Here is an 18,029-nt window from a genome sequence, read left to right as displayed (position 1 = left end):
TTTAGGGGGGAGCATTTCTGGGTCACTTTTACATGAAAACATGTGCCTGTTGACCACTTTTCAATGTAGCAAGTATTAAGCTGTTAAAGCAATGATGATGTGAAAGCTTCATCCGTTACAGCAGTTCACACAACCACATGTGAAAGTGATGAGGCCACTCTGGAAAGATAGGTCACTAAAATGTTACTCTTTAACTGCGTGATTTCAGATAAGATCCATTACTATGCCAGAGCATAGCCTTATTCTTTTTAAAGACTGAAGGGTGCAATTGAGCTTCTTTTTTTTCCTATGCAAGTTATCTATGCAATTACTATTCCTGTGTTACATGCATCTGTAGCTCCTCAACATCCTTCTCTGTAAGACCAGCAGAATGACAGCAGAATCTGAACCAAATGGAAAATACAACAAATAGAAAACAGAACAAACCTGACCCCACCCTGCTCAGGAAACAGTGCGAATATGTGACTGATGCCACCCGGACAGACACATTGGACCCCACACACAGTGCACAGCACAGGCCCACACCTGTGCATGCATGCAGTAAACACACACCACACACTACAGCATGTTTAGATAACATGAAGAATGAGCTTGAACCCTGGGCAAAATCATTTTGCAAAAAGGAACAGTCATCATTTGTGTGCTACTTGCTGCGCAATACTTATGACAACACTGAAACAGAACCCTGCAACCCCTGAGAGACCAGCTGTTAATCTAGAACAGCACAGCCTGGATTGGAATGCTCTGCCACTGCTTTAGATCCATGGGAGAACAGAGGGTCTAAACTGTGCATCCTCTGGACTCACATAACACAAAAACGTCAGTACACTTACAACCCAAGTCCATACAGAGCTAGGCCTACTCAACATCCTGCAACCACAGCCTTGGCAGACAATACGATAATTAAAGTAAAACTATGAAAAGCTTGCCCTGCCCGCTAACACAAACCTGTGCTAGCCAGGGCACAATGTAAACAGACAATCATGTAATGATGATGGCCTGAATAACCTTCCGTCCTGAATCGCATGGTGGCATGACACGCAACCAGTCTTTTTCACACATGCACAAACAGGTGCTGCAGCTGTTTATATGAGAGAGACAGATAGGGGTAAAGAGAGAGAGAGAGAGACAAGAAAGAAATAGCGAGAGCGAGATGGTTAGAGAAAATAAGAAAAAAATACCAAGTGTCAGCCAAAGTTTAGGAGTGCTAGCCTGGGGGGTTCCAGAGTGTTCAGTGTGTTCCAGTGTGTTGCATTAATGAGTTCTAGCCACAGGTTCCTCATGCTTCGGGCCATGAGGCGCCTATCCTCTCCTCTATGCAGTACTACACCACATCCTGAAATCCCTGGAATGCATGCGAGAGTGCCTGAATGTTAGCAAGAAAGCACTGACAAAAGATCTGTCCTGTTCCTCCTTGCAATGGTTGGCATGAGAAATGAATAGTGAGTGCTGTGCATGCATTTTTAAACATGTTTGCAAATGATCTTGTCTTACAGTCAGGGACAGGGGTGACCTTAACTCGAACAGGCAGACAGTGTTGCACAATCATGTTCCTTGTTGTTTGTTGGTCTCTCTCCCTCTATGTTCTGCACATGCCGGACAGAGAGGGGTCTGTGTCCCAAATGGCACCCTACTCCCTACATAGTGCACTACTTTTGAACAGGACCTAAAGGGAATAGGGTGACATTTCCCCATTTGGGATGCAGGCAGGGACTCTAGAGGTGGGAGGAGAGGGCAGCTGTGTTGGAACTTGGAACTCTACTATTGACAATATGACATCATTGCTATAAAATTCAAGCCCAAAGCAATCCCAGTTCCAGCCTTTGAGGTTTTCCCCGCTTTTCCGGAAAAACATTGGTCAAAACCAGAGGGCCCTCCAGTAAGTGCCTTGCCTGCAGGGCATGTTTATGTCTTAGTCCCAAATGCCACCCAATATAGTGCACTGCTTTTGACCAGAGTAGTGCACTATAAGGGTAATAGGGAGCTATGTGGGATGCAGCCTACGAGTTAGGACAAAAATACAATGAGCCTGCAGTGCACAAACCGATTCCTGGAAGAGAGGAACTTCAAGTTCCCCAGTCCCCACCCATACGCTGCAGCTGCATAACCACGAGCAGGGTAGGTATACCTATTAAGCCCACCAAAATCAGAGTTGACATTTTACAAAAATGAGAGCAGTATATGTTAGAAAAGTGGATATAAAAAATGAAAGATTAATTTCATGTTTTAATGAGACAAATATTTAAATCTCTTGTGAAGTTATGACTTTACTTAGGTGTTTTAATAAGACAAATATGTGAAAAGTCCGGACTGGGCTTAATGGGTACCGACCGTACGCTTTAAGCCAATGGGTGTTCCAAATACGCCCACCTCTTAACCTGTCTAGGACAGGGGTTCCGCTAGCGGAACTCCTCCCACATTCCACTGAAAAGGCAGAGCGGGAAATTCAAAAACATTTTTTTTTAAATATTTAACTTTCACACATTAACAAGTCCAATACAGCATTTGAAAGATAAACATCTTGTGAATCCAGAAAACATGTCCGATTTTTTAAATGTATTACAGCAAAAACACCACGTATATTTATGTTAGCTCACCACCAAATACAAAAGAGGACAGACATTTTTCACAGCACCGGTAGCATGCAGGTAGCATGCACAAAGCCAACCTAACTAACCTAGAACCAACCTAACTAACCTAGAAACAACTCCCTCAGATGACAGTCCTATAACATGTTACACAATAAATCTATGTTTTGTTCAAAAAATGTGCATATTTGAGCTATAAATCAGTTTTACATTACTGCTACCATCATAGCTAAAGTCAGAAATAGCACGGGAGTAGCCAGAGTAAATACAGACACCAACGTCAACTACCTAATTACACATCATAAAACATTTCAGAAAAATATATGGTGGATAGCAAATGAAAGACAAAGATCTTGTGAATATAGCAACTATTTCTGATTTTTAAAATGTTTTACAGCGAAAACACCACGTATATTTATGTTAGCTCACCACCAAATACAAAAGATAGACAGACATTTTTCACAGCACCGGTAGCATGCAGGTAGCATGCACAAAGCCAACCTAACTAACCTAGAACCAACCTAACTAACCTAGAAACAACTCCCTCAGATGACAGTCCTATAACATGTTACACAATAAATCTATGTTTTGTTCAAAAAATGTGCATATTTGAGCTATAAATCAGTTTTACATTACTGCTACCATCATAGCTACCATCATAGTTAGTCAGAAATAGCACGGGAGCAGCCAGAGTAAATAGACACCAACGTCAACTACCTAATTACACATCATAAAACATTTCAGAAAAATATATGGTGGATAGCAAATGAAAGACAAAGATCTTGTGAATATAGCTAATATTTCCGATTTTCTAAGTGTTTTACAGCGAAAACACAATATATCGTTATATTAGCTTACTACATTAGCTAGCACACAGCATCATTGATTCTAGTCGAACGGTAGCATAGCACAGTTCGACAGATATATGAAAAAGCATCCCAAATTGGGTCCTTATCTTTGTTGATCTTCCATCAGAATGTTCTCCAAGGGGTCCTTTGTTCAGAAACGTCTTTATTTCGATCCAGAACGAACGATTTCCCTCTTGAATTAGCAAGCACACTGGCAGTGCGACGCTAACCTCTCCATCTTGACAAAATTCTTGCGTCGCATCACGTCTAAAGTCCAGAATAAATTTCAATAATATAATTAAAATATATTGAAAAAACATACTTTAGGATGCTATTGTGACATGTATCGAATAAAATCGAAGCCAGAGATCATATTCATCAATAACGAACGTTTTCCAGGAGGCGATACCAGGTCCAAATTCGCGCCTCCCAAAAAAAAAAAAAATGGCGGTCCTCTCAATCAAAGAGGTTGTATTCAACCCCTGAACGAGATAATCACCTCATTTCTTCTCTCACTTCCGCATGACACCCAGGGGAAGGCGTATGGCGTGTTTCTACAGTCATAAGTGACAAGCCCTTTTATAGACAAGCCTTTGAAGAGAGACCTCGATATTGGAAATCTCACTTCCGGATAGGAAATGTCCTGTAAAAATAGTTCTGTTTCACTTAGAGAAATAATTAGAACTGTTTTAGAAACTAGAGAGTGTTTTCTATCCAATATTAATAATAATATGCATATTGTACGAGCAAGAATTGAGTAGGAGGCAGTTTTAAATTTTGAACGATTTTCCCCAAAAGTGTAAACTCCACCCCTAATCCTTAAGTTAAACAATTAATGTTCAAAACTTACAAACAAGAGGTCGACCGATTAAATCGGAATGGCCGATTAATTAGGGCCGATTTCAAGTTTTCATAACAATCGAAAATCGGTATTTTTGGACGCCGATTTTGCAAATATTTTTTTACACCTTTATTTAACTAGGCAAGTCAGTTAACCTGTTGAGGATAGAGGGCGCTATTTACACTTTGGGGGAAAATCGTGCCCAATTTAAACGGCCTCGTACTCTATTCTTGCTCGTACAATATGCATATTATTATTACTATTGGATAGAAAACACTCAAGTTTCTAAAACCGTTTGAATTATATCTGTGAGTAAAACAGAACTCATTTTGCAGCAAACTTCCTGTCAGAAAGTGAAAAATCTGAAATCGAGGCTCTGTTCCAGGCCCTCCCTATCATTTTGCTTGAGATTTATGACTATACATGCACTTCATACGCCTTCCACTAGATGTCAATAGGCTGTGAGAGGTGAAATGGGGTCTCAATCTCTTTCTATGGTCAAAAGAGACAGCTTGGAATGACATGACCCCAGAATTTGTTTGTTCAGGAAGCGCATAAAGGTCACCAGTATTGGCTTCTGAAAAGCAATCGTTATAGACGTCTTATATCTCCGGCTTTGATTTTATTTGATAAATGTGAAGATATCATCGTAAAGTATGTTTTTTCAATATAGTTTTATTAGATTATTGAAATTTTTTCGGGAGTTTAGACGTGTTGCGTTCTTTGCGTTTGGTGACGAAGGAGAGCTTAGCGCCACTTAGCTAGTTTTGCTTGCTCATTCGAGAGGGAAAAATGCCATTCTAAAACCAAACAACGATTGTTCCCGACAAAGGACCCCTTGTACAACATTCTGATGGAAGCTCAACAAAAGTAGGACCCATTTATGATGCTATTTCATATATCTGTCGGAACATGTTTACTAATAGTTTGCGCCCAGCTTTTGGGCACTCTCTCGCCATAACGTAAACTGCATGTCGTAATGAAGTTATTTTTAGAATTCTAACACGGCGATTGCATTAAGAACTAGTGTATCTATCATTTCCTATATAACATGTATTTTTTAGTAATGTTTATGAATAGTTATTTGGTCAGAATATGTGAGTATCAGAAAAATATCCGGACGTTGTGGGAAAAAGATGCTACGTTAGCACAATGTATAACCACTGATTTCAGCTCTAAATATGCACATTTTCGAACAAAACATAAGTGTATGTATAACCTGATGTTATAGGACTGTCATCTGATGAAGCTTATCAAGGTTAGTCAAAAATTATATATCTTTTGCTGGTTTGTTACGATCGCTAACTTTTGCTGCTGGTAAATGGCTTGTGTTTCTGGCTATTGTGGTAAGCTAATATAACGCTATATTGTGTTTTCGCTGTAAAACACTTAAGAAATCGGAAATATTGGCTGGATTCACAAGATGCTTGTCTTTCATTTGCTGTACACAGGTTAGTACAGGTTAGTAGGCAATATTAACCAGGTGAAATTGTGTCACTTCTCTTGCGTTCATTGCACGTAGAGCCAGGGTATATGCAACAGTTTGGGCCGCCTGGCTCATTGCGAATTAATTTGCCAGAATTCTACGTAATTATGACATAACATTGAAGGTTGTGCAATGTAACAGGAATATTTAGATGGATGCCACCAGTTAGATAAAATACGGAACGGTTCCGTATTTCACTGAAAGAATAAACGTTTTGTTTTCGAAATGATAGTTTCCGGATTCGACCATATTAATGACCTAAGGCTCGTATTTCTGTGTGTTATGTTATAATTAAGTCTATGATTTGACAGAGCAGTCTGACTGAGCGATGGTAGGCACCAGCAGGCTCGTAAGCATTCATTCAAACAGCACTTTCATGTGTTTTGCCAGCAGCTCTTCGCAATGCTTCAAGCATTGCGCTGTTTATGACTTCAAGCCTATCAACTCCCGAGATTAGGCTTGTGTAACCGATGTGAAATGGCTAACTAGTTAGCGGGGTGCGCGCTAATAGCGTTTCAAACGTCACTCGCTCTGAGACTTGTAGTTGTTCCCCTTGCTCTGCATGGGTAACGCTGCTTCGAGGGTGGCTGTTGTCGATGTGTTCCTGGTTCGAGCCCAGGTAGGAGCGAGGAGAGGGACGGAAGCTTTACTGTTACATTGGCAATACTAAAGTGCCTATAAGAGCATCCAATAGTCAAATGTATATGAAATACAAATCGTAGAGAGAGAAATAGTCCTATAATAACGACAACCTAAAACTTCTTACCTGGGAATATTGAAGACTCATGTTAAAAAGGAACCACCAGCTTTCATATGTTCTCATGTTCTGAGCAAGGAACTTAAACGTTAGCTTTCTTACATGGCACATATTGCACTTTTACTTTCTTATCCAACACTTTGTTTTTGCATTATTTTAACCAAATTGAACGTTTCATTATTTATTTGAGGCTAAATTGATTTTATTAATGTATTATATTAAGTTAAAATAAGTGTTCATTCAGTATTGTTGTAACTGTCATTATCACAAATTTAAAAAAATAAATAAATGTTTAAATGTTTTTTTTTTTTTTTAACCTGCTGATTAAATCGGTATCAGCTTTTTTGGTCCTCCAATAACCGGTATCGAAAAATCATAAATCGGTCGACCTCTATTACAAACTGACACTTGTCATATAAAATTACATTATATTAATCACCCCTAAAGGTAAAATAAAATGATCATTGCTATTCATCATGAAAGTAGCACTTAAAACAGGGGGTGTCCAATTGTATCCACAGAGAACAATGTGGTCTTGGGCTTTTGTTCTTGCTGACCAGTACACGCCTGATTCAACTAAGACTTCAATCAAGACATTAGTCAAATCAGGTGTGTTATTGCTTAGAACACAAACCTGCACCCACACTGGCCCTCTGTGGATAAGACGCCATGCAACAAAGACCAGAACACAACTTTTTAGGAATTATCTGAAAGCTAATTCACATTTGCAGTACTGCTATTCTTGTTAATTAGTTCAACTCATCTTCCTAAAGCGTATCTGAAGACCGTTTCAAATCTCCCGCTCTACCGTGTATTAAATAAAGTACAGGTGGACCAAACAGAATCACCTAGATGAATTAAAGACAAAGACACGAGTAGTCTCCCAATAGTCATCATCTTCTCTGTCATTTGTTTGCATTTTTATCCACCACCTGTAGATTTTTGTATCTCTGATATCCCTCAACCCTAACATTCTGAGCACAATGATTCCTAATTGTTTTGAATCTTGGTAAAGGCACCATGGGTAGATGCACGACATGCATAACTGTAGTTTGTGTGTTTTAAATCAACTTAAAATCTGAACAAAAATAATTTATGCTCATGTTCATTGAATATTAGGGATAAACAAACTATCAATGTGTTTCAATGCACACTGGCCTTAATTGGAGCATACTGGCCTTAATTGGAGCATACTGGCCTTAATTGGAGCATACTGGCCTTAATTGGAGCATACTGGCCTTAATTGGAGCATACTGGCCTTAATTGGAGCATACTGGCCTTAATTGGAGCATACTGGCCTTAATTGGAGCATACTGGCCTTAATTGGAGCATACTGGCCTTAATTGGAGCATACTGGCCTTAATTGGAGCATACTGGCCTTAATTGGAGCAACAGCGAATTATGTTGAAGAAGAGAATAGCAAAGTCTACTCATAAAATATTTGAAACCAATAGTTTCATTCCCCCCTCCTTCACAGTAGAAGGATCAAACAAGGTTCTAAAGACTGTTGACATCTAGTGGAAGCCTTAGGAGGTGCAATATGACCCCATAGACACTGTATAGTCGATAGGCAATGAGTTGAAAAACTACAAACCTCAGATTTCCCACTTCCTGGTTGGATTTTTTCTCAGGTTTTTGCCTGCCATATGAGTTCTGTTATACTCACAGACATCACTCAAAGTTTTAGAAACTTCAGAGTGTTTTCTATCCAAATCTACTAATTAAATGCATATTCTAGCTTTTAGGACTGAGTAGCAGGCAGTTTACTCTGGGCACCTTTTTATCCAAGCTACTCAATACTGCCCCCCAGTCCCAAAGAAGGTCAAATAAAAGGGTTCATTGTTCATTCAGTATTGATGTAACTGTCATTATTACAAATATATATAAAAATCGGCTGATTAATCGGTATCGGCTTTTTTTGGTCCTGCAATAATCGTTATCGGCGTTGAAAAATCATAACCGGTTGACTTCTACTCTGGAGCGGGATCGATTTTGAAGTGGAGGGTCCGTCATGGTCTGTGGTGGTGTGTCACAGCGTTATCGGACTGAGCTTGTTGTCATTGCAGGCAATCTCAACGCTATGCGTTACTGGGAAGACATCCTCCTCCCTCATGTGGTACCCTTCCCGCAGGCTCATCCTGACATGACCCTCCAGCATCACAATGCCACCAGCCATACTGCTTGTTCTGTGCGTGATTTCCTGCAAGACAGGAATGTCAGTGTTCTGCCATGGCCAGTGAAGAGCCCAGATCTCAATCCCATTGAGCACGTCTGGGACCTGTTGGATCAAAGGGTGAGGGCTAGGGCCATTCCCCCCAGAAATTTCCGGGAACTTGCAGGTGCCTTGGTGGAAGAGTGGGGTAACATCTCACAGCAAGAACTGGCAAATCTGGTGCAGTCCATGAGGAGATGCACTGTAGTTCTTAATGCTGCTGGTGGCCACACCAGATACTGACTGTTGCTTTTGATTATGACCCCCCTAGTGTGAGGGTTTATGGTAGGGGGAACGGTGTTGCAGTAGTCTAGTGTGAGGGTTTATGGTAGGGGGAACGGTGTTGCAGTAGTCTAGTGTGAGGGTTTATGGTAGGGGGAACGGTGTTGCAGTAGTCTAGTGTGAGGGTTTATGGTAGGGGGAACGGTGTTGCAGTAGTCTAGTGTGAGGGTTTATGGTAGGGGGAACGGTGTTGCAGTAGTCTAGTGTGAGGGTTTATGGTAGGGGGAACGGTGTTGCAGTAGTCTAGTGTGAGGGTTTATGGTAGGGGGAACGGTGTTGCAGTAGTCTAGTGTGAGGGTTTATGGTAGGGGGAACGGTGTTGCAGTAGTCTAGTGTGAGGGTTTATGGTAGGGGGAACGGTGTTGCAGTAGTCTAGTGTGGGGGTTTATGGTAGGGGGAACGGTGTTGCAGTAGTCTAGTGTGGGGGTTTATGGTAGGGGGAACGGTGTTGCAGTAGTCTAGTGTGGGGGTTTATGGTAGGGGGAACGGTGTTGCAGTAGTCTAGTGTGAGGGTTTATGGTAGGGGGAACGGTGTTGCAGTAGTCTAGTGTGAGGGTTTATGGTAGGGGGAACGGTGTTGCAGTAGTCTAGTGTGGGGGTTTATGGTAGGGGGAACGGTGTTGCAGTAGTCTAGTGTGAGGGGTTATGGTAGGGGGAACGGTGTTGCAGTAGTCTAGTGTGAGGGTTTATGGTAGGGGGAACGGTGTTGCAGTAGTCTAGTGTGAGGGTTTATGGTAGGGGGAACGGTGTTGCAGTAGTCTAGTGTGAGGGTTTATGGTAGGGGGAACGGTGTTGCAGTAGTCTAGTGTGAGGGGTTATGGTAGGGGGAACGGTGTTGCAGTAGTCTAGTGTGAGGGTTTATGGTAGGGGGAACGGTGTTGCAGTAGTCTAGTGTGAGGGTTTATGGTAGGGGGAACGGTGTTGCAGTAGTCTAGTGTGAGGGTTTATGGTAGGGGGAACGGTGTTGCAGTAGTCTAGTGTGAGGGTTTATGGTAGGGGGAACGGTGTTGCAGTAGTCTAGTGTGAGGGGTTATGGTAGGGGGAACGGTGTTGCAGTAGTCTAGTGTGAGGGGTTATGGTAGGGGGAACGGTGTTGCAGTAGTCTAGTGTGAGGGTTTATGGTAGGGGGAACGGTGTTGCAGTAGTCTAGTGTGAGGGTTTATGGTAGGGGGAACGGTGTTGCAGTAGTCTAGTGTGAGGGTTTATGGTAGGGGGAACGGTGTTGCAGTAGTCTAGTGTGAGGGTTTATGGTAGGGGGAACGGTGTTGCAGTAGTCTAGTGTGAGGGTTTATGGTAGGGGAAACGGTGTTGCAGTAGTCTAGTGTGGGGGTTTATGGTAGGGGGAACGGTGTTGCAGTAGTCTAGTGTGGGGGTTTATGGTAGGGGGAACGGTGTTGCAGTAGTCTAGTGTGAGGGTTTATGGTAGGGGGAACGGTGTTGCAGTAGTCTAGTGTGAGGGGTTATGGTAGGGGGAACGGTGTTGCAGTAGTCTAGTGTGAGGGGTTATGGTAGGGGGAACGGTGTTGCAGTAGTCTAGTGTGAGGGTTTATGGTAGGGGGAACGGTGTTGCAGTAGTCTAGTGTGAGGGTTTATGGTAGGGGGAACGGTTTTGCAGTAGTCTAGTGTGAGGGTTTATGGTAGGGGGAACGGTGTTGCAGTAGTCTAGTGTGAGGGGTTATGGTAGGGGGAACGGTGTTGCAGTAGTCTAGTGTGAGGGTTTATGGTAGGGGAAACGGTGTTGCAGTAGTCTAGTGCGGGGGTTTATGGTAGGGGGAACGGTGTTGCAGTAGTCTAGTGTGAGGGGTTATGGTAGGGGGAACGGTGTTGCAGTAGTCTAGTGTGAGGGTTTATGGTAGGGGGAACGGTGTTGCAGTAGTCTAGTGTGAGGGGTTATGGTAGGGGGAACGGTGTTGCAGTAGTCTAGTGTGAGGGGTTATGGTAGGGGGAACGGTGTTGCAGTAGTCTAGTGTGGGGGGTTATGGTAGGGGGAACGGTGTTGCAGTAGTCTAGTGTGAGGGTTTATGGTAGGGGGAACGGTGTTGCAGTAGTCTAGTGTGAGGGGTTATGGTAGGGGGAACGGTGTTGCAGTAGTCTAGTGTGAGGGGTTATGGTAGGGGGAACGGTTTTGCAGTAGTCTAGTGTGAGGGTTTATGGTAGGGGGAACGGTGTTGCAGTAGTCTAGTGTGAGGGGTTATGGTAGGGGGAACGGTGTTGCAGTAGTCTAGTGTGAGGGTTTATGGTAGGGGGAACGGTGTTGCAGTAGTCTAGTGTGAGGGTTTATGGTAGGGGGAACGGTGTTGCAGTAGTCTAGTGTGAGGGTTTATGGTAGGGGAAACGGTGTTGCAGTAGTCTAGTGTGAGGGTTTATGGTAGGGGGAACGGTGTTGCAGTAGTCTAGTGTGAGGGTTTATGGTAGGAGGAACGGTGTTGCAGTAGTCTAGTGTGAGGGTTTATGGTAGGGGGAACGGTGTTGCAGTAGTCTAGTGTGAGGGTTTATGGTAGGGGGAACGGTGTTGCAGTAGTCTAGTGTGAGGGGTTATGGTAGGGGAAACAGTGTTGCAGTAGTCTAGTGTGAGGGTTTATGGTAGGGGGAACGGTGTTGCAGTAGTCTAGTGTGAGGGTTTATGGTAGGGGGAACGGTGTTGCAGTAGTCTAGTGTGGGGGTTTATGGTAGGGGGAACGGTGTTGCAGTAGTCTAGTGTGAGGGGTTATGGTAGGGGAAACAGTGTTGCAGTAGTCTAGTGTGGGGGGTTATGGTAGGGGGAACGGTGTTGCAGTAGTCTAGTGTGAGGGTTTATGGTAGGGGGAACGGTGTTGCAGTAGTCTAGTGTGAGGGGTTATGGTAGGGGGAATGGTGTTGCAGTAGTCTAGTGTGGGGGTTTATGGTAGGGGGAACGGTGTTGCAGTAGTCTAGTGTGGGGGTTTATGGTAGGGGGAACGGTGTTGCAGTAGTCTAGTGTGAGGGTTTATGGTAGGGGGAACGGTGTTGCAGTAGTCTAGTGTGAGGGTTTATGGTAGGGGGAACGGTGTTGCAGTAGTCTAGTGTGAGGGGTTATGGTAGGGGGAACGGTGTTGTAGTAGTCTAGTGTGAGGGGTTATGGTAGGGGGAACGGTGTTGTAGTAGTCTAGTGTGAGGGGTTATGGTAGGGGGAACGGTTTTGCAGTAGTCTAGTGTGAGGGTTTATGGTAGGGGGAACGGTGTTGCAGTAGTCTAGTGTGAGGGGTTATGGTAGGGGGAACGGTGTTGCAGTAGTCTAGTGTGAGGGTTTATGGTAGGGGGAACGGTGTTGCAGTAGTCTAGTGTGAGGGTTTATGGTAGGGGGAACGGTGTTGCAGTAGTCTAGTGTGAGGGTTTATGGTAGGGGAAACGGTGTTGCAGTAGTCTAGTGTGAGGGTTTATGGTAGGGGGAACGGTGTTGCAGTAGTCTAGTGTGAGGGTTTATGGTAGGAGGAACGGTGTTGCAGTAGTCTAGTGTGAGGGTTTATGGTAGGGGGAACGGTGTTGCAGTAGTCTAGTGTGAGGGTTTATGGTAGGGGGAACGGTGTTGCAGTAGTCTAGTGTGAGGGGTTATGGTAGGGGAAACAGTGTTGCAGTAGTCTAGTGTGAGGGTTTATGGTAGGGGGAACGGTGTTGCAGTAGTCTAGTGTGAGGGTTTATGGTAGGGGGAACGGTGTTGCAGTAGTCTAGTGTGGGGGTTTATGGTAGGGGGAACGGTGTTGCAGTAGTCTAGTGTGAGGGGTTATGGTAGGGGGAACGGTGTTGCAGTAGTCTAGTGTGAGGGGTTATGGTAGGGGGAACGGTGTTGCAGTAGTCTAGTGTGAGGGGTTTATGGTAGGGGGAACGGTGTTGCAGTAGTCTAGTGTGAGGGTTTATGGTAGGGGGAACGGTGTTGCAGTAGTCTAGTGTGAGGGTTTATGGTAGGGGGAACGGTGTTGCAGTAGTCTAGTGTGAGGGTTTATGGTAGGGGGAACGGTGTTGCAGTAGTCTAGTGTGAGGGTTTATGGTAGGGGGAACGGTGTTGCAGTAGTCTAGTGTGAGGGTTTATGGTAGGGGGAACGGTGTTGCAGTAGTCTAGTGTGGGGGTTTATGGTAGGGGGAACGGTGTTGCAGTAGTCTAGTGTGAGGGGTTATGGTAGGGGGAACGGTGTTGCAGTAGTCTAGTGTGAGGGTTTATGGTAGGGGGAACGGTGTTGCAGTAGTCTAGTGTGAGGGGTTATGGTAGGGGGAACAGTGTTGCAGTAGTCTAGTGTGAGGGTTTATGGTAGGGGGAACGGTGTTGCAGTAGTCTAGTGTGAGGGTTTATGGTAGGGGGAACGGTGTTGCAGTAGTCTAGTGTGAGGGTTTATGGTAGGGGGAACGGTGTTGCAGTAGTCTAGTGTGAGGGTTTATGGTAGGGGGAACGGTGTTGCAGTAGTCTAGTGTGAGGGTTTATGGTAGGGGGAACGGTGTTGCAGTAGTCTAGTGTGGGGGTTTATGGTAGGGGGAACGGTGTTGCAGTAGTCTAGTGTGAGGGGTTATGGTAGGGGGAACGGTGTTGCAGTAGTCTAGTGTGAGGGTTTATGGTAGGGGGAACGGTGTTGCAGTAGTCTAGTGTGAGGGGTTATGGTAGGGGGAACAGTGTTGCAGTAGTCTAGTGTGAGGGTTTATGGTAGGGGGAACGGTGTTGCAGTAGTCTAGTGTGAGGGGTTATGGTAGGGGGAACGGTGTTACAGTAGTCTAGTGTGAGGGGTTATGGTAGGGGGAACGGTGTTGCAGTAGTCTAGTGTGAGGGTTTATGGTAGGGGGAACGGTGTTGCAGTAGTCTAGTGTGAGGGGTTATGGTAGGGGGAACGGTGTTGCAGTAGTCTAGTGTGAGGGGTTATGGTAGGGGGAACGGTGTTGCAGTAGTCTAGTGTGGGGGGTTATGGTAGGGGGAACGGTGTTGCAGTAGTCTAGTGTGAGGGGTTATGGTAGGGGGAACGGTGTTGCAGTAGTCTAGTGTGAGGGGTTATGGTAGGGGGAACGGTGTTGCAGTAGTCTAGTGTGGGGGTTTATGGTAGGGGGAACGGTGTTGCAGTAGTCTAGTGTGGGGGTTTATGGTAGGGGGAACGGTGTTGCAGTAGTCTAGTGTGAGGGTTTATGGTAGGGGGAACGGTGTTGCAGTAGTCTAGTGTGAGGGTTTATGGTAGGGGGAACGGTGTTGCAGTAGTCTAGTGTGAGGGGTTATGGTAGGGGGAACGGTGTTGTAGTAGTCTAGTGTGAGGGGTTATGGTAGGGGGAACGGTGTTGTAGTAGTCTAGTGTGAGGGGTTATGGTAGGGGGAACGGTTTTGCAGTAGTCTAGTGTGAGGGTTTATGGTAGGGGGAACGGTGTTGCAGTAGTCTAGTGTGAGGGGTTATGGTAGGGGGAACGGTGTTGCAGTAGTCTAGTGTGAGGGTTTATGGTAGGGGGAACGGTGTTGCAGTAGTCTAGTGTGAGGGTTTATGGTAGGGGGAACGGTGTTGCAGTAGTCTAGTGTGAGGGTTTATGGTAGGGGAAACGGTGTTGCAGTAGTCTAGTGTGAGGGTTTATGGTAGGGGAAACGGTGTTGCAGTAGTCTAGTGTGAGGGTTTATGGTAGGGGGAACGGTGTTGCAGTAGTCTAGTGTGAGGGTTTATGGTAGGAGGAACGGTGTTGCAGTAGTCTAGTGTGAGGGTTTATGGTAGGGGGAACGGTGTTGCAGTAGTCTAGTGTGAGGGTTTATGGTAGGGGGAACGGTGTTGCAGTAGTCTAGTGTGAGGGGTTATGGTAGGGGAAACAGTGTTGCAGTAGTCTAGTGTGAGGGTTTATGGTAGGGGGAACGGTGTTGCAGTAGTCTAGTGTGAGGGTTTATGGTAGGGGGAACGGTGTTGCAGTAGTCTAGTGTGGGGGTTTATGGTAGGGGGAACGGTGTTGCAGTAGTCTAGTGTGAGGGGTTATGGTAGGGGGAACGGTGTTGCAGTAGTCTAGTGTGAGGGGTTATGGTAGGGGGAACGGTGTTGCAGTAGTCTAGTGTGAGGGGTTTATGGTAGGGGGAACGGTGTTGCAGTAGTCTAGTGTGAGGGTTTATGGTAGGGGGAACGGTGTTGCAGTAGTCTAGTGTGAGGGTTTATGGTAGGGGGAACGGTGTTGCAGTAGTCTAGTGTGAGGGTTTATGGTAGGGGGAACGGTGTTGCAGTAGTCTAGTGTGAGGGTTTATGGTAGGGGGAACGGTGTTGCAGTAGTCTAGTGTGAGGGTTTATGGTAGGGGGAACGGTGTTGCAGTAGTCTAGTGTGAGGGGTTATGGTAGGGGGAACGGTGTTGCATTAGTCTAGTGTGAGGGTTTATGGTAGGGGGAACGGTGTTGCAGTAGTCTAGTGTGAGGGGTTATGGTAGGGGGAACGGTGTTGCAGTAGTCTAGTGTGAGGGGTTATGGTAGGGGGAACGGTTTTGCAGTAGTCTAGTGTGAGGGTTTATGGTAGGGGGAACGGTGTTGCAGTAGTCTAGTGTGGGGGAACAACGACAAGCGAACCTGGGGAGTTTTGTGTTCACGTTGTCTTAAAAAAAGGAACAGGACTGCGGAATTCAAGCGAACAGAAAGACCACCTCTGGAGATAGTTCGGTTCATGTTGGGGCTCTTTTGAGTGGTCTGAATTATTTTGGAGTGTTCACACCGCACACAAAAAAAACATTTACGAAACACAGAGTTCACAAAACGTGCCTGAAATGGACCAAGTGTGAAAACAACCTAATTGTCATGCCATGTTCGGCTTGACAAGGAGTGCAATGGAGTTGGAAAGAGCACAGAGAGATGTGGGACCAGGCTAGTCTGACAGCAGCAGTACAGTGACTAGATATTCAAGTCTGTCTGTGTGCTTGCAAAGGAGACTTGGATTGAAAACACAGCCAACCAGTACGATCAAAGTGATGACACAGACAATCAAGAACCACACTAAAGCATTGAACACATTTTTGCACTCTGAACATCATTCTATCCATTTAAATTCAGTCCCCCATGCAATGTAGGCCAGGCACTCTTGCATGCCTCAAGGGAGAGAGACATAACATTGGATTCCAGAGAATCTGTCGCCACGAGTCAGGGGCAAACAAACCCGATGACGTCGTGTGGGGTCAAAAGAGATGCACATAGAACAAAAACATTCCACAACATGCATTCCACTGGCACTAAAATCAGCTGGAAGCAATAACTCAGAGCCCGATTTCTAGTGGAATACAGAGCATACACATCGACTGTACATGCAATCCCTGGCTAACAACAAATGGCATCTGAAAAGCTTAAGGTAGAAAACACGTTAACAACATTCTATCTCCCGAACAAAGAGCAGGCATCATTGTCAACTAGTCCACTGTCAACTAGCTCAAGCTTGGAAATAATATTTTTCCCCCTGGTGATTTGCAATGTTTACATGATGATCACCACACATAGAACAGCAAGCACGAAATTCATGGGTGTGTAATTTAGCATATAATATAAATGTTCAATCAATCTAAGTAATCGGTGGTCTATTGTAGCTAGTAAGCTAACCATGTTCCACAAAAGGTTTTTAAACTTCATAACCGTTGCTATAACGAGATCATGTTCATGTGCCAGTGTTGGCAGCACATAGCTATGTGCTTTTCCTACTGTGCTGAGAACAGTTTTGATTTCTAGGAAAGCTAAATAATACATTCCAAAACATGAGTAGATCCATCTTCTAAGTTAAAGTCATAGCTAACAAAACAGCATATCAGCCTTAATTACATTTTTGGCTGCAAGTACAACACTTTATCATAAAATGCATGTCCCCAACAAATATAACTAGTTATGACGTGGAACCTAGCGTAGTAAGTTAGCGAACTGCCTAGCTAACGTTAACTGATTTAAAGATAGCTACTATAACTAGCTAGCTAACGTTAGCAAACAATTCAAGAAAATTATTAAAACATATAAATTCATATTTCAAATAGAGTTCTATTGAAGTTCGTGCATGCCATACATGTAGAGATGTTTCCACAATCCTGACGAAAACTAATAGCTACCAAACTTTGCAAGAACGAAGAGCAATGTTAATTTGCAACTGACAAAACTGAATAAACTCAACGACCCGTTAAAGTAACTTTAGCCACATAGCTAGCCTAGCAAGTTGCTAGGTAGCTGCTTTTCTATGTTGCAAATCGAATGCGAAGTCAAAAATAGTTAGTTACCTCTTTAGGTAAGTATTTCCTCCATCCCTCCAATAATTCCACAACAAATAGAAACACAGTGCAAAGTGATATTTCAGAGAACAGATGTATCTCCCAAAAACTGTGCAACTTTTAACGCTGCAAAAACGTTGCAACTGCACGCAAACCACTTTGTGACAGTAGTTTGCCTTTAGACCTACAAGCGCGCCAATTGACCCGCGTGGGTTGTCACATTCAGCTCACAAAGTGGCAGCAGGCGAAGCCCCGGCTGTGTAGTTTCTTTTCACGAAGTAGCACTGATTATTCGCCTACCTGCTAGGTTCGCTATTATCCGGAGGCTCCATAGCAGGTCGAGGAATGCTCGGTTCTAGTGGTGCATGGGACCACCCATGACCATGCAAGTTTAATAGTTGTTTGCACGTTTTCTTTTTGCAAAACCTGGGCGAAAGGTGTCTTTCTGTTAAGATTTTTTTCCGCCTGCAGAATTGGGGCTCGCCCGAGTGTGCGCTGCCGCCATCTTTCCAGCAGTCAGGAGGAGTGCTACGGCATCCCGTACAGATCATCCGTTCAGTAGTCAAATCACACATTGAACAGCGAGACAGATATTTCACCGGATGTGTAAATGGAAGCATCGTTTGGCGTTTCCACTTACTACCAAATATGGTGATGAGAGGAAGCCCAGTGGCAGGCAGTGGTAAAAGATTATCAAGGGAGATGGATTTTGACCGACATTCTGTAAATGTCCTGATTGATGAAACATTTGATCTCCATACAGTTTTCTGTTTCCAAAACTAGAATCTGCAACAAACAGAGTGAACTGTGTTTTGTAGACTTTACCCTTTGCCAAAGTTTAC

The 18,029-nt window shown here is 44.5% G+C and overlaps 1 protein-coding gene across 5 annotated transcripts in view; it reads right to left on the bottom strand.

Annotated features, from left to right (window-relative positions):
- The window catches only part of map3k4 (mitogen-activated protein kinase kinase kinase 4), a 94,804-nt gene extending 77,079 nt beyond the window's left edge, over positions 1–17,725 (bottom strand). For 3 of the 5 annotated variants that reach the window (XM_038974864.1, XM_038974863.1, XM_038974865.1), the window contains exon 1: positions 17,488–17,723. In XM_038974864.1, the coding sequence (XP_038830792.1) occupies positions 17,488–17,519 (32 nt within the window). In that variant the 5' untranslated portion in view covers positions 17,520–17,723. Of the gene's footprint in view, positions 1–1,181; positions 1,397–17,487 lie in introns of those variants that run through there. The other 2 variants (XR_005473593.1, XM_038974866.1) reach the window with 2 other exon arrangements.
- Positions 17,726–18,029: the final 304 nt, after the last annotated feature.

This window comes from Salvelinus namaycush, chromosome 35 (assembly GCF_016432855.1).
Source record: "Salvelinus namaycush isolate Seneca chromosome 35, SaNama_1.0, whole genome shotgun sequence".
Lineage (NCBI taxonomy): Eukaryota > Metazoa > Chordata > Actinopteri > Salmoniformes > Salmonidae > Salvelinus > Salvelinus namaycush.
This window is presented reverse-complemented; position numbering and strand designations above follow the sequence as displayed.